At 39.5% G+C, this 14,783-nt stretch overlaps 2 protein-coding genes across 2 annotated transcripts in view; both read right to left on the bottom strand.

The window, feature by feature from the left end:
- Positions 1-5,643: 5,643 nt before the first annotated feature.
- nol12 (nucleolar protein 12) lies at positions 5,644-9,312 on the bottom strand. The gene is made up of 6 exons (XM_042504167.1): positions 9,138-9,312; positions 7,844-7,949; positions 7,712-7,760; positions 7,242-7,387; positions 6,644-6,741; positions 5,644-6,074 (listed from the first exon to the last, which is right to left on the bottom strand). Exons 1-6 carry the CDS (start codon positions 9,245-9,247, stop codon positions 5,882-5,884), a joined length of 702 nt encoding a protein of 233 aa, XP_042360101.1. The 5' UTR covers positions 9,248-9,312; the 3' UTR covers positions 5,644-5,881.
- Positions 9,313-13,941: 4,629 nt separating this feature from the next.
- Positions 13,942-14,783, bottom strand: part of srebf2 (sterol regulatory element binding transcription factor 2) — a 28,900-nt gene continuing 28,058 nt past the window's right edge. Inside the window, 1 exon segment of the mRNA XM_042504166.1 lies at positions 13,942-14,207. Coding sequence (XP_042360100.1) covers positions 13,990-14,207 — 218 coding nt within the window. The 3' untranslated portion in view covers positions 13,942-13,989.

Here is a 14,783-nt window from a genome sequence, read left to right as displayed (position 1 = left end):
TCCTGCTGTCACACCTCCGACCACTCAAAGACCCACTTGTTTCATTTTTTCTCAAAGCACTCCTAAAATCAGAAACTGAGCCAGACTGGGATTTCAACGAACTTGTGAATGATTTAAAGTTTCTTGGCAGAGTTCCTGACTCAACACGGCGCCCATAAGTGCCTTGCAAAGAGTTTCTTGACCCTTGCTGTGTCCCTTGAGACCATCCTCCGCCATCAAAGTTGTGTCTGCTGAGGGAAGTAGTGGACTCACTGCGTCTGAACGGTGAGTTCCCACGAGAAGGAGATGGAGAGCGTGACTGCAGAGCCGAGCTTTGCCTTGAGGACTCAATACGTCCTGACTGATAGGTAGAGGAAGTGTTTCCTTGGCCATATGAGCTGCTGAAACCTTTTCGTCCGGTTGAGGCAAGTGACTCTGCGATCTTAAAAGGAGTCGGACTTGGAGAGCGAGGGCCAACTTGTGCCTCAACCTCAACTGCAACTTCATAGGGGTCAGGAGCTGGGATTTCAGCATGCATATCCTCATTTACAGCCTCCGGCATCTGCCTTTCAGAGGCAACACCAAGATTAGGGTTTCTGAAGGGGATGGTGTCTTTGGGCTCTACGTTTCTGCTGCTGAAGATGGGATGCCCTCTCTCAAAATGTCGGTAAGGAGCAGGCGGGCTGTTGTCACGCAGCGAACGGGCACCTGCTGCCCTCCCAAGGGAGAAGTACCCACTTTCTCGCTTCTGTCTGCCTTCTTTAAACCCTGTAAGAAAAAGAGAAGTTGCACATTGTGACAGAAATAGAAAGAAGGAGGGGTAACATGATGCACACATCAAAGATCAACTACTCTGAAACTACCGCAGGTTTCCTGACACAAACCGAGCTATATTGTATTACTGATAATTGCTCTGGGACACCTCAGCTGGTGACATCAAACAGTATTGCCAAGTAAAGAACACCTTTGGCTGTAACTGGATATGGATTGGTCAAGTGCTTGTAAGTCATAGGTTTACTGAAGGCTGGGGTGCAGGACTCATTCGACATGTGCTGCATCTTTTCCAACTCTATCTGCCAAGAAATTAATGAAGGAACTGACAAACAATACAGGAGGTCAGCTTTCATGCACCTGATTGACTGCTGAAGTTGTCCCTGCCCCGAGCTTCGTCCATCCAGGCCCGGGGGTTGGGCCGGTGGGGTGGAGGGTCGAGCCGGGTCATGGCGAGTTTGGTGGTGCGGCGACGGATGGGCAGGTACTCGTCCTCTGCGCTGACGGAGCCGCTGAACTCTTGGTAGTCGCTCTGGTCACGACAGCTACGGGGAAGAGGAGATGGGAGAAGAATGACGAGAGAAGAGATGGAAAGGTGAGAGACGGAGAGTGAGGAGGACGAGGGAGGAAGGGAGAAAGGTAAGAGGCAAAAGAAGGAAGAGAGAACGATTTCATAGAGTGATTAAAGAAATTAAAATGCCAGTACCAATACCAGTAACCTTAAAATAATACCAGTACCAACAGAGTACTTCTGATACTGATACCTTTTTCTACCTACAGTTGCTCGGTATAGCCACAATTTTGAACATTTTGGTGGCATGTCGGCACATTGAACTGCTGGATTCGTCAAATACGCTGCGCTCAACTTCACCACACCACAGACTGTATTAATTTTAGCTTCTGTGTTAGTGGGCCAACCACACATGGCACTAAATCAAGAACACTTGGGGTGATTGGCTGCAAGATAAAAAAAAAATACAAATAGTCTTTTATCTATCATCTGGTTACAAAAAGACTCTAATGCGGGTATCATTTGATTTCAGAGGTTTTGGTATTATTTGGTATCAGGGTTCCTGCAGCTTTAGGCAGGTTATATTTGAGACTTTTTTAAAAAAATGCCAACAGGACTGACGTTTAAGACCAAATTTCTAATATCCAGTTTTATTTTTCCCAAATGTTTTTTTGTAACATAAAATGAGTTTTTTTGTCCAGTGAAAAAGTTTAATTATCTACATATAATGTTGAAGAAAAGGGACGCTTTTTACAGCGGAGCACGTGGAATATAATGAGCATATTATATTATCATAAACATATCTATTTGGGCTACCAGTAAAGGTACAAAATATCTGGCATTTCTGAATGGGGTTTCTTGGTGATTTTGTTTATCACTCTGCATGTGAGATTCCAATATTTGGATTACCAACATGATGAGCCAAAGACGAGGAATTTATTGTATTATTTGATAAAAAATAAATGTTTCAGATTATTTTGAAACTGCACAATGCAACATCAGAAAAAAACATTCACGGTCATGCTTCCCTAGCTGAGCATTTTTTGAGACTTTTGAATGATTAATTTAAGTCAGTTTAATACCAAGTAAGACCTTATTTTTAGATTAATGACTTCTAATGACTTTTAAGACTTTTGAAGGATCTGCAGGAACCCTGCAGTATATTCTGGTCGATACCTTGAAGATAGTGAGTACCGAAATCAAGCCCTTGTAACTTTGTAAGTGAATCTTGTAACATGAAAGATGCAGAAAACTTGGTGAACAGAACAAGAAAAACTTAAACGTATTGTGGTGACAATACAGTTACTGAAATAGCAATATTCATACATTTTCATGGACAAAATTTCAAAACTTTTCCATGACCTTTAAAGGACCCCTAATAAAATGTATGACAACGTATAACATGAGCACAACTGCATGGTATACTTCACTCCAAATGTTAACTATAGTATGAAAAATAAACAGAAACCTTTTCCAATCTCCAATAGTTGGTTGTGCAACAAAATTCCATCACTTTTCCAAAACTTCGAATTAATTTACAAATTGCATGACTTTTTCCAGTCCCGAAAAATGAAACTATTGCAATTTTTCTATGGCACCAGGAACCCTAAACAATATACAATAAAGTCTACAGTTCCAGCTCTCCTAAATGACGGATTATCATCATCTTACCTGTCAGTGCTGTCGTCGTCGTCGCCGTCACAGATATAAAGCTCACAGTCGGGGCTCAGGATGCACAAAGAGCTCTCCCTATAACCCAGACGGCCTCCATTGACATCACAGTAGCTGCTCACCACCGACAGACCGTCAGAGTCCTCCTGATAGGATGATAAGGTGAGACACAAGCCAATCACAACGGCGAACCAAACTCTCAGAGGAAGCAGCACTGATGATGTGACGAGTACTGAATTAACTAACAACTTTTTCTATACCTGCACTGGAAATAATCACTTCCTTTACAATCAGGGTAGGAATCCTAGATCTATTTGTCTGTCTCTTTGAGTTAGAGGGTTAGCTGAAGAGTGTCTGTCCTCTGAGTGTGTCCTCTCTGACACACACTCACATGTTCAGTCTGCTGTTCGATTAGGGTTACACCTCTGTAACTCGACCCGGCTCGTGGCTTTCCTCATTAATATTTCATCACATTTTTATAAAGCTTTCCCTGCGCCTTAAGATGTCTTAAAAAAGATCTTAAACTTTGACTTTAAAAATTGTGAATGTCAGAAATCAGCATGCATACCTGCAACTTCCCAAAAAAGTACAGGTGGAGCAAGACTGGTACAACTCATGATCAACTATGTGCTTTAATATATTATTCTAAAGCCAGGCAACTGTGGTTATTTTATATAAGCAGGATACACTGAAAAAAGTACAGTTTTAATACTGTGCAGAAACATGAATGTACGTATCTGTATGTTGCCCCTTTGTCTAATATTACAAGTGATTCCCAAGAGGGCAGAAAGTGATCCAGCTTCGTTAATTTATAATAGGAGCCACTGCTTCACCCTGCTCCTCGTTCTCCGCCTCTGACCTTTTTGTAGTTTTCCCACAAGCAACAAAAGACTCATGCACGATCTCGTGAACTGTGTTTACACTTGGACGGTGTTAGATGAGACATTGTTGTGTGCAAATCCAGAGAAACTTTTGAGAAGTTTTGTCCTGTTTTAATAGATTGTTTTTCTATTCTAAATAACATAAAGAAACGTGTGCATCATTTCTGATCTGCAAGTTACATTTGAGCATTACAGTAGTTCTTCATTCTGTTTCTCTTAAACCTCAGTTTTTTGGATTTCAACCTGTGACTTCTCACCTTTCTGCCTACCTTCAGCTACTCCCATCGCTCAGCACATTTTCTACCTCCCTTCATCCCCCTCTCTCCTCCTCTGCCCCTCCCTTCATTCTCACCTTGCTGCTGGTGTCTCTTTCTTCCGCCTGTGATGAGATCGGCGTCAGCAGCGCTCCTTTCCCAGATCCGATCCCAGTTTCGGTCCCAGTTTTTGTCCCGATCCCGGCCTCTGCTGCGGATTTCTCGGCTGCGCTCTCCCCTGCGCCGGCGTGCAGGTGCCTCTGGCGCAGGCAGTCGTGGCAGCGGGAGGGGTCGAAGATGTTGGGCTGGAACTTGGGGCAGATGGGCTCGTCGCCGGAGAGGGGCATGGTGAGTGTGGAGGGGGAGCCCGCCCAGTCATTGCATCGCTGGGAGAAAACTGGAGAGCAAAAGGTTAAAGAATCAAAATGAAAAATAAAACAAAGACTTCTATGAGTATAAATGGAAGACTTCTGCAAGAAATGTGTCAGGCACTCCTATGAGTCACTTTAAAAGTATGTGCTGATGCAAAAACACATGTTGATTTGAACATTTTCACGGCATCTTCCACAATAAAGTGCGATAAAATTACAGTTTTCTCGAGAAAGGTGTTGAGTCATGGTGTGACGCTGCAGTTCTGGGGGACAGGTGTAAGCACAGAGCAGCAGCTCTGAATGAATACTAAAGAGGATCTTTTATTTCATGGTTCATGGAAGAGCGGCTGTTAAAGTAGGTGATAACTAATCACACAAGAGGACAGTGAAACACAATCCAGTCAGAGTAAAGTCAAAGCTCCCTGCAGAGTAGCGTTACTACCAACCACAACTCATATGCACTGTTACCTCACAGCACTTACAAGCACACAGTCTCTGGAAATTAGAGTAACTGGAGCTATTAAAGCAGTAAAAATTATCAAAATGAAAGCAGAAAATATGGTTTTGATATAAAAATGATAAAGAGAATTACCTGACAAGAGTCTCCTGCTGTCAGCTCCACTTTGTCATCAAGAGTCTGAGGATAAACTGCCCATCAGACCCCCATCAGGCACATGCCTCCTCTTCCCCCATGCTCTCTATCCTCCTGAGCTGCCAAACCCTCAAATCAATCCGATTGGCTGCTCTGACAATGAGTGAAACTGAAGCACCTGTGTCGGCCATGACGGCTCTCAGTTAACGCAGCGGAGACCCCGAAGCGTACGCTGGAACCTGGAGCCAACATGGAGCCGGTGGCCTGCCGGTTCCTCAATTGAGCGGTTGTATTAAATATCATGGGCTTTAGAAAGCGAAATGAAACGCTCATGCAGGTTAGTGACAGCTGGCACACGCTGGCTCAGGTTAACGTAAATAAATAAACACCGGTGAGGTGGGGGATGGACATACATTCAGAGCGTTGTGGTTTAAGGTTCTCGGCTGTAGGAGGCACACAGTTGGTTCTCCTTTAGATCACACACAGGTAACACTGTGAGGAAACGCGCCGAGGGCTGATTTCCTGATGTTCTGGAGAGGATGTTGACGACTGCGTCGGGTTTCCTATCAGACAATAGCGAGAAAACATTCCACACAGAGCACGCTGACAGAGGTGGCTGCATCACAACGTCACTTATTTGCAACATTTATCTTTTATTTAATGAAAAGTTTGGTTTATACATATCAGTTTGTTAAGAAATGACACTACAAAAACAAGATTTCATGAAGCGGGGACAGAAATACTGAGCCACGTCCAGCTCAAACACAGGAGCGTAAACACTCCAAAGTCCGATCTGTTCGAGTGTGGGACTCTCACAGTCTCTTCAGTCTCTGTTTCAAACACACTCTCTTTCACTCCCGATGATGCACCTTTTTCCCGGTTTGTCTGCGTCTCTGCGCGTGGCTGGTCCTTCCAGCTCTGATTTTACTCTCTGAGCCACTCGGTCTCTTGTCTGTCTGACGGCCTCGTCCGCCTCGGACTTTCTGCTTCCCTTTCCTCTTCTTGCTGGTGACGGTGCTGAGCGACGCAGAGAGGGAGCGGATCCTGCAGCAGCGGGGAGGAAAGAGAAAAAAAAGACATGCCGCTGGACTGAGAGGGGCTGCAGGACGGACAGCAAACAAGTCGAAGAAACATCTGAAGACGGCTGTTATGTCACCACCGTTGTATTGTAACGGTGTAGAGCACATTTAGAATCGCTGCGACTATCTGTGCATTCGTTATTATATCAGCTGATTAACAACTGTGGGTATAAAAAGTGGAAAACTTGCCTAAAGTGCTGCCTGTGCTACAGGCTCAGCACTGCTTATAACCGATTTTCCGCCCGAATCCAAATGTGCCCGACCTGAGCTGTAATTTCTCACTATTCCCTCGGGCATGAACTGTTTTCATGGTTAGATTTTTTAAATTAGTAACTGATGAGGATGAAAGGGTGTCATTTTTATAGTTATTTAATACATTGACTGATTTCAATATAGACTATTAAAGCCTTTTTTAAAAAATAATCTGTTATGCGTTCAGTTCAAAAGCTGTGTGTTTATATTTTTTAAGACAGCGAGGCTGTCATCATTTGATTTTATTGCTCATAAGAAGAAATCTGCAAAATAACGACTTACTTCTTGTTCATGATTGGATTCCCGGCTTTTCTCGGCATTGCTTTGGTTTCCTCCTTCTCTTCCTCTCTGTTTTCTTCATCCTCGTCGTCCCCATTAACCTTAAAAATTCTCAGCGTTAATGAAGTTTTACTGCCATCAGTATCATTATTCCTCAATAATTAAAGTATCAAATACTTTTAAAGTGACCATACAGATATAAACTGTTAATGATGCAGCTGATGCAGTCTAACACATCAGTGCTGCAATAAATCTTAAAAAAGCTTCACAATCATCATCATTTGTTTAAACTAATGTTTTAACATGTTTCTATTATTCTGACCATCCTATTTGAATCAGTACAAAATAACAGAAACCCTTTTATGTTCAACTCAGCGCAGTCAAACATCAAATTTCATCCTCCGAAATGATCAGAAAGTTGAATTTCTTAAACTGTTTCAACATAAACTGAACATTTTAACCATCATGAGGGGGGTTGTTGCAGGAGTGGCATAATAGACTGCACTGAGTTTTTACCAAATAAATCTGCAACTCAGGTTTTCAACATGATACAAAAACTCACATGTAGTCTGTTTCGATGGACTGTGGCTTTGCTGTTTACCTGACTTGCTGCGGGTCCAAGCAGGTGAGCCCCTGTGAGGTCCAGATCGCTGATGGTCGTCACGGTGACGGTGTGGTTTGGGTGATCGTACTGCACAGACTCTGTTGTGCCGGTTATCGCGTCCTCCAGATCGTCTTCAGCCTCCTCTGAGAGACGGGATCAAGTGAGAGTTAAAAAAACATTTTTTTAAATGTACTTTTACTTCTTAGTCTTTAACCTGGTTACATTTACTCCGATGGATTAATTAGATTATTTACATGTTTTATTTTATTGTCTTGTTTGGAAAAATATTTAACAATATTTATATGATTTAAAACAACTTTTCTATGCAGACAGTGTTTGTTGTTCCTGTTTTGTGTGAAAAGAAAAGAGAAGAACAACAATTCTGTAATTTTGTCATCTTTTGATCCCTAATAAAAAAGATTAAAAAAAAAACAACAACAACAAAAACTGACAGATTTTGAACTCACCGAGAGCTTCTGTCCTCTCCTTCAGCATCTTGATGTATTCTTTGTGCCTCTGAAAGCAGACAAACACATCATCAGTGCATCTTTTCTTACATGTGCACAAAAAGTCGCTGCGCTCTTTCACTTCACACTTACTTCTTCTCGCACTCTGATCTGCTCTTCCTTGATTTTCTTTTTAATTTCTGCCACGGCTGCTTTCCTTCTCTCCACCTTCCGTTTATGGAAACCAGTTAAATAATCCCTGACAGGACAGAAGAGGAAGCAAATAAATAAAACCAGCCACCTTTTAAGCCTCTGCGTGGTTTGATAGATATAAAGATAGATAGATAGATAGATAGATAGATAGATAGATAGATAGATAGATAGAGCTATTTCATGGGTATTAAAGTGCAGAATAAAAACAATGTGGTGTTTGTGATCAAATAAATTAATGGTAATAAAGATTTTACTGTTTAAAATGTAATAAAAAGTGCAAACAAATCCCCCTGTACTAATTCAATAAATAAATAAATAAATAAGTCTGTTTTGGTCTTCATGTGCATGATCAGGCCTCTGAGTCCTGCTCGGTCCTCCCTCGTCCCCCCTCATCCAAAGGTTATTATACAGTTAGTTAGTTATACAGTTTTATGGCTCGGTGAACAAAGGATTTTTTTTAAAAAAACAAAACAACAACAAAAACAAAAACAGCCAATAAATAAAAAATTGTTTTTTAAAAAATCAAAGTTGACTAATGAAGTTTCTGTTTCATATTATAAATGTATTTACTATTCAAATTGACATCTTGGTCAGAACATTAAATCAGGAATTAAATAAAAGAATAGCTTATAAGAAAAGCACAATAATTTAGTGGATGATTAAATAAAGTTTAACAAACTTTCTTGGTTGTATTTTATTTGTTGCTGTTTTTGTCCTGCTAACTTTTTTACCTTTTTTGCTAATATCTGAGCCACGTCTTGTCAAGTTTCTCATTGTCCTGTTTCCAATGTTTTTAGAAAAAATAAAGCTAATCTGCACCGGTTTTAAAGGGTTAAAGAGTTTTAAATGCTTTATTAAACGGAAAACTTTATCCTTCAGTTTTTCACAAAAATCGACAAAAAAAAAATGTCATATTAAAAGTAACTAAAGCTGAGTGGAGTAAAAAGTAACGTTACAACATTTCCCTGGAAATACTCAAGTAAAAGTACATCTAAGCTACCTAAAACCCTCACTAAAATACAGTACTAGAGTAAATGTATTTACTCTTTCCACTGCTGTACATTACACATGTTGTGCATCACGTTTCAGAGTTGTTCAAATATTAATAAAAGTTAGTAAAAAGCTTAAATACGAAGCTGATATTCAGTTAAATCAATGAGGCTAACACGGAGATGCTAACTGTTAGCTAACATATAAAACACGTTAAAACTGTTTTATCAATAAATAAACTTACTGTCTGTCTTTGTCGTCAAACGTGATGATGCATTTGTTTTCTCTTTTCTTGGATCCCGGCTTGAATTTACGCTTTTTGGACATATTGTTGTGTTTTTTTACGTTTTTCATGATGTGCACGTGTGTTTACTCCTATTTCCGGTTTGTAGTGCTAACAAGTACGACATTTAAAGATGTCCGACTAGAAACACGTAGATAACAGCTTGAAAAGGTTCCGCAGACCATAAACGTTCAGGACAACATTATGATTATGTTGGTTCAGACTGTGCAGTGATTTTACCTAAAAAATGTCCTCGTTTAAAAAGGTTATGTTGTTGCTGCTCCTGATAGCTTAGTGTATTTTACGGGGTTATTCTATTTCATTTCATTTTAATTATTTTATTTAATGCTGTTGCTGCTCCTGATAGCTAAGTATTTGGGGTTATATGGAGTTATTTCATTTTATTTTATGTTATTTCATTTCAGAAATAAAGTTGCTGGAAAAAAAACTTGCTAAAAAATAAATTGAATACTATTTTCTGTGGCATAATTTTAAATACATAATAAGAATTTCACTCTTTTACTCTTTTTTTTTTTTTTTTTTTTTTTTTTTTTTTTAATATTTTCTAATATTCTTGTTTTGCAGGATATTTCTTACCAGTTGCTCATTGCCCCCACTTTTCCCTAAAGAAATCAAAATGAATTTGGTTTCAAAGGTTAAAAATGCTTGAAAACTCAGGTGGATCCAGGTTTCAGGGGGTTAACTATGATTGGATGACTGCCTCTCGCATTTGATCTTTTCTAATTTAGTCCTCACACTGTTCTGACTCTTTAAGCACCTTTGTGGCAACCAGCTGTTTTCGGAGCACGTCACCTCTCTCTCTGTGAACAGCTGGGAGCGTTTCATTCACACCGAGGTGTTCGGTGTTCATCACAGCCACATAACGACTGTGAAAGAGGACACCAACAAACCTCCATCGTTATCAGATTTACCCCGAAATCCACTTTTCTTTCCTTTTAACGCTTGTATCTGCAGCATGATACTTTTACCACTGAAAAATACAACAGCAGGCACTGTCATGTGTTGTTTTATTAAAAAACAAACATCAAAATGAACAAAAAAAGTCAGACAATAATACACATAAAAGGGGAAAGACAAAAAAAATTGTAACATAATTATAAGGACAGCTGAGACTCTGCAGACGGCTGCAGAGTTTCTTCTTCTGCGCACTTTAATCAGCCAGGAGCGATGATCTAAACTGATAAAAAATGTTCAGAAATATTTAAGTTGCTAACTTCATCTTGAGTTGACCTGGACTTTTCTAATAAAACGTGTTTGCGTCTTAAAAAGAGCAAATAAAAAGTCTAAAACATCAGGCTAACTGCTTAAAAGCGGCCTTCATTAAAAACACACATCTTCCTATTTAGATTCTCTCTCTGACAGTTTCTGACTCTAGGCTGCTTTTAAAAAAATTTTTTTTTATAATTGATATAAAACAATGACATAACTGCAAAACTGCCCCCTTCCCCTCCCGAAAAGAGCATTTATATTAATATTACATAACCATTAAATAAGAAAACCGGAGCACAGAAACAGGAATGACGCTCTCATGTGTGAGTCAAATAAACAATTACAAATAAAAAGTGAATTGGACACCATCATTGCAAACATGATGAAACATAATAAAATAATTCTTTACATTACATCAAGGCCATTTTGCTTGAGAGCTTTACATCGCACGTCGCTCTGAGGACATTTCATCACCATATTCAGCCTGTTTTCACTTAAAATATCTTAAAGCGACACACCACCCGACGTCTTTTTTCAGTTTCTGACGCTGCAGCCTCGTTTAGAGATGGACAGCTTTTCTGGATTTTTGTATTTTTTTAATCTGCTGTGAAAACCGTCACGGATACAAATAAAGCTGCTGTTCTTCAGCATGGAGAGCAGCGCTCAGTTTATTTTACATCATATATTTTAGGAAAACTCTCAGTTCTTTTAAATCGAAGGGAGGAGAGCTGGAAATATTGAATCTTTCAAACTCAAAGCCTTTTTAGTCTGGCTTAAGGTTTCTACTTATTGTATTTATTTACATTCATTTTTAAATCCATTCTTGCTCATTTCCTTTGCTCTTTTGTTTGTTTTTCATTAAACTGTGAAGCACTTTGAATTGCATTTGATTTGTTTGAAAGCTGCTATTTTGATTTCTAGCTTAGAACCAAATTTTCAGGATTTGGGCAAATTTATTTTTGGTCAAAATGCTCAAAATTAGGCTGGAACAGAACCGTTCCATGTTGGTGGAAAAGTTTAATGAGGGGCACATGAAAAAAACCTGTCAGCCACAGTGACAGGTTTAAAAAATGTTAATTTTAGACCCTGATTGTATTTAAATGTCCTTTAATTGTGTGTTTCTTTTGTACTTTGCTTCAATACTTTTAATATTTTATGCAGAGAACTTTGAACTGTTGCTCAAACTTGCTAAATAAATAAAATTGAATTTTTTTGAAGCCAAGTTGCAAGGCCACAGCAGATGAGTGTTTGACTAAAAAAGATTTTTTGGGTGGCATATCGATTTAAGAGTGACCTTCGCTCTCCTGGTCAGAGCTTCAGACCCCCAGATCGAGACTTTGACGCGTTACTGCGCTTTCTTTGACGTGCGCCTCAAGCAGAAGTAAGTACTTCTCCTTTAATCTACTTCTGTTTTTCTGCCTATGTACAACTTATATACAATCACATTGCGAGTTTGTGTAATTTAACATGTTTATGCATCTGTGTGTGTGTGTGTGTGTGTGTTCAAACTTATTGGCCCATGATTGGCTGCTCCTCTCTGTTTTTTAAATAATCTGCTCATCCAATATTTCCAATAAGTCGCTGTGTGTCATTCTTGCAATTTCTGCAACAGCTGAGGTTCCTAAAAGTTTACTACTGCGCCCTAAATAAAGCAGCTCAGCAGGGTTTTATTAGTACGACGGAGGATTGGGGCCATGTTCAAGAAAAAAAAAGTTAGATTATTAAAAAAAATGAAGTCATAATATTCTGACAATAAAGTCGTAATTTTGAGTCGTAAGTCGTAATTAAGTTGTGTTATAATGAGAAAAAAGTCAGATTTCTAGAGTAAAGTCATACTTTTACAAGCAATAAAGTCACAATTTTATGAGAACAAACTCATATTATTATGACAATAACGTCATTTTACAAGAAATAAAAATCAGATTTTTTGAGAAATAAAAGAATAAAGTTGTAGTATTACAAGAGTAAAGTATTAATTTCACGAGTTCTATTAAAATTACGACTTTTTTCCACCCGTAAAATTATTATTTATTATGTCACAAAATGACAGCTTTATTCTCATAAAATTAAGACTTTTTCTTGTGAAACTACGACTTCATACTCGTAATATTATTATTATTATTCTCATAATATTATTACTTTATTCTCTAAGTCTCAAAAAAAAAATCCTCAATGTGGCCCTAAAACTCTGTCGTATATCAGAATGACGCATCACTTCAAATAACTCAGATTCATGATAACTGATGCTCGAGTATTTTGCTCCACAGTACAACGCGGGCATTGTACAGTGTATGAGGTAGATAAGAAGAGACACTACTCAGCGCAGAATGGTTAAAAGCGAGCTAGTCCATCTGTCTGCGTCCTCCAGCGCCGCCGTGCTCAGCAGACCTCGGCTGTCTGCTCCTGGAGGCCTCTTAACTGAAGCCTGCGTGTTTAATGAGACATTACACAGTTATTGTAGCTCTCTCGTCGCCGCGTGCCAATAATGATTGTACAGCTCTGAATCCTACAGCTAATCAATGCTCTGCTGCATTGCATTCATTTAAACAGCTATTAGATAACGGTCCCTTTTCCCTTTGGGGCCTATTTAACCTGATTTTTCTTGTTGTGTAGCGTTGTTAGAGACGAGCAATAAAGCCAGCGTGGTACCCATAACGACCAGTAGGTGGCGTGATTGTGCCGCAACGATGAAGCGAAGCATCAGAGGAGCAAATGTGCAGCCTGAAGTGTTTTGTGTGCCGTGAAAGTAAAACCAGCTATGTGTGTGTGTGTGTGTGTGTGTGTGTGTGTGTGTGTGTGTGTGTGTGTGTGTGTGTGAGTGAGTGAAGTGGATGAGTGTGTGAATGAGTTTATAGAATTAGAGCAAAAGCTGCGTTTTAACCCTTTCAAAAGTGGGCAAAGTGGCTCAATCTCTTAAAAAAAACATGGAAAGAAGGCAATGAGCAACTTAACAAGAAACAACCCAAAAAAATGGCAAAAAATTAATAAAAAGTGTCAAGAAAATCAATAATCTGAAATTAGCAAAAAAAAGAGTAAAAGAACACAACAGACAGAAAATTCAAATAATTATAATAAAAATAGTTTTCTCTGTCATCTAATTTTAAATAAAAAAATATAAATATAGATTTCTTGTATATTTCCCTTAGTTATTTGATAATTTTCTGTCTTTTTTTTTTTTTTTTTTTTTAAAAAAAGATAAATTTCAGGACATTTTTGTCTTCTTTTACTGACTTTTTTTTTCAGTTTGTGGGACATTTTATGCCAAGTTGCTGATTGCCTTTTTCTCATGTTTTTGAAAGAAATTATATCAATTTGCTCAAAGGTTTATTTTTTTTTTACCATGATGGTAAAAACTGTGTGTGTGTGTGTGTGTGTGTGTGTGTGTGTGTGTGGGTGGTGGTTTATATCCACAGCCCGTCATCAGGATGAGTGTGTGAATGAGTTTATAGACTAACATGTTGGGAGACCTGTCTGTTTTTTTTTTTTTGTTTTTTTTTTTCTACTGTCAGGGGGGGGGGGGGGGGGGGTAGTGTGTGTGTGTGTGTGTGTGTGTGTGTGTGTGTGCGCGTGTGCGCGTGTGTGTTCAGGAGGCAGCGATGGTCGTGCCCCCGCTGAGGCGCAGCAGTATCTGCTGACAGTCCTGCAGCGACCGTCGGTCTCCCACCCGCTCCAGGGTGCGCTTGGCCTCGGCCAGCAGGCGGGCGCGGTGCCCGGGTGGGGTCAGCAGGGGCATGGGCAGGTGGCGGCAGGCCAGCAGGATGGCGTGAGCCCTCTCTCTTTCACCCAGGACGCACTCACCCTCTGACAGCAGGGGGGGGGAGAAAGAGAAGAAGAAAAAAGCAGGTTAGTGGGGTGGGGGTGTGTGTGTGTGTGTTTGTGTGTGTGTGTGTTGTGTGTGTGTGTGTGTGTGTGTGTGTGTGTGTGTGTGTGTGTGTAAATCGAGGGTCATGTTGCCCTCTACGAATGTTTTGGGTCAGTTTTTCTATTTTGCCATTAATAGTTAAGATTAAGAACGACCTCGGGGGATCTGATCCTGAGCCAGCAGTCAAGGTGAACTTCTGTTACAAAAACTACGTTTACATGCACAAAATATTCCAGTTTTTTTTTCCCTTAATCCAAAAAAAAAATACAATATTCCTGCTCAGCTGTTTACTGAATATTCCACTAATATTCATGTTCACCTGCAGCCGTCTGTTTCTCCTTTTAACCAAAGATGTGGGCTTTATTTTAAACAAAAGGTTTTGAGAAAATTACCTGAAATTAGCAAAACAAAAAAAAAAAAAGTAAAACGAAAAAACAAACAAACATGAAATGACCTGAGAAAGAGAAAGTAAAAGAATACAAATAATTATATTTTTTTCAGTTGTATAATTTTAA

The sequence above is a fragment of the Plectropomus leopardus genome, chromosome 17 (assembly GCF_008729295.1).
Source record: "Plectropomus leopardus isolate mb chromosome 17, YSFRI_Pleo_2.0, whole genome shotgun sequence".
Taxonomy (NCBI): domain Eukaryota; kingdom Metazoa; phylum Chordata; class Actinopteri; order Perciformes; family Serranidae; genus Plectropomus; species Plectropomus leopardus.
The sequence above is the reverse complement of the archived record's forward strand: the minus strand, read 5'-3'. Positions and strand labels throughout refer to the sequence as shown.

What these genes read in the sequence shown, in the direction of transcription:
- nol12 (XM_042504167.1), bottom strand. Translation starts at nt 9,247, where the DNA reads ATGAAAAACGTAAAAAAACACAACAATATGTCCAAAAAGCGTAAATTC. An exon ending in AGATCAGAGTGCGAGAAGAA is followed by an intron (nt 7,761 to 7,843) that starts GTAAGTGTGAAG and finishes GTCTGCTTTCAG; the next exon opens with AGGCACAAAGAATACATCAA. An exon ending in GGAGAGGACAGAAGCTCTCG is followed by an intron (nt 7,388 to 7,711) that starts GTGAGTTCAAAA and finishes CCCGTCTCTCAG; the next exon opens with AGGAGGCTGAAGACGATCTG.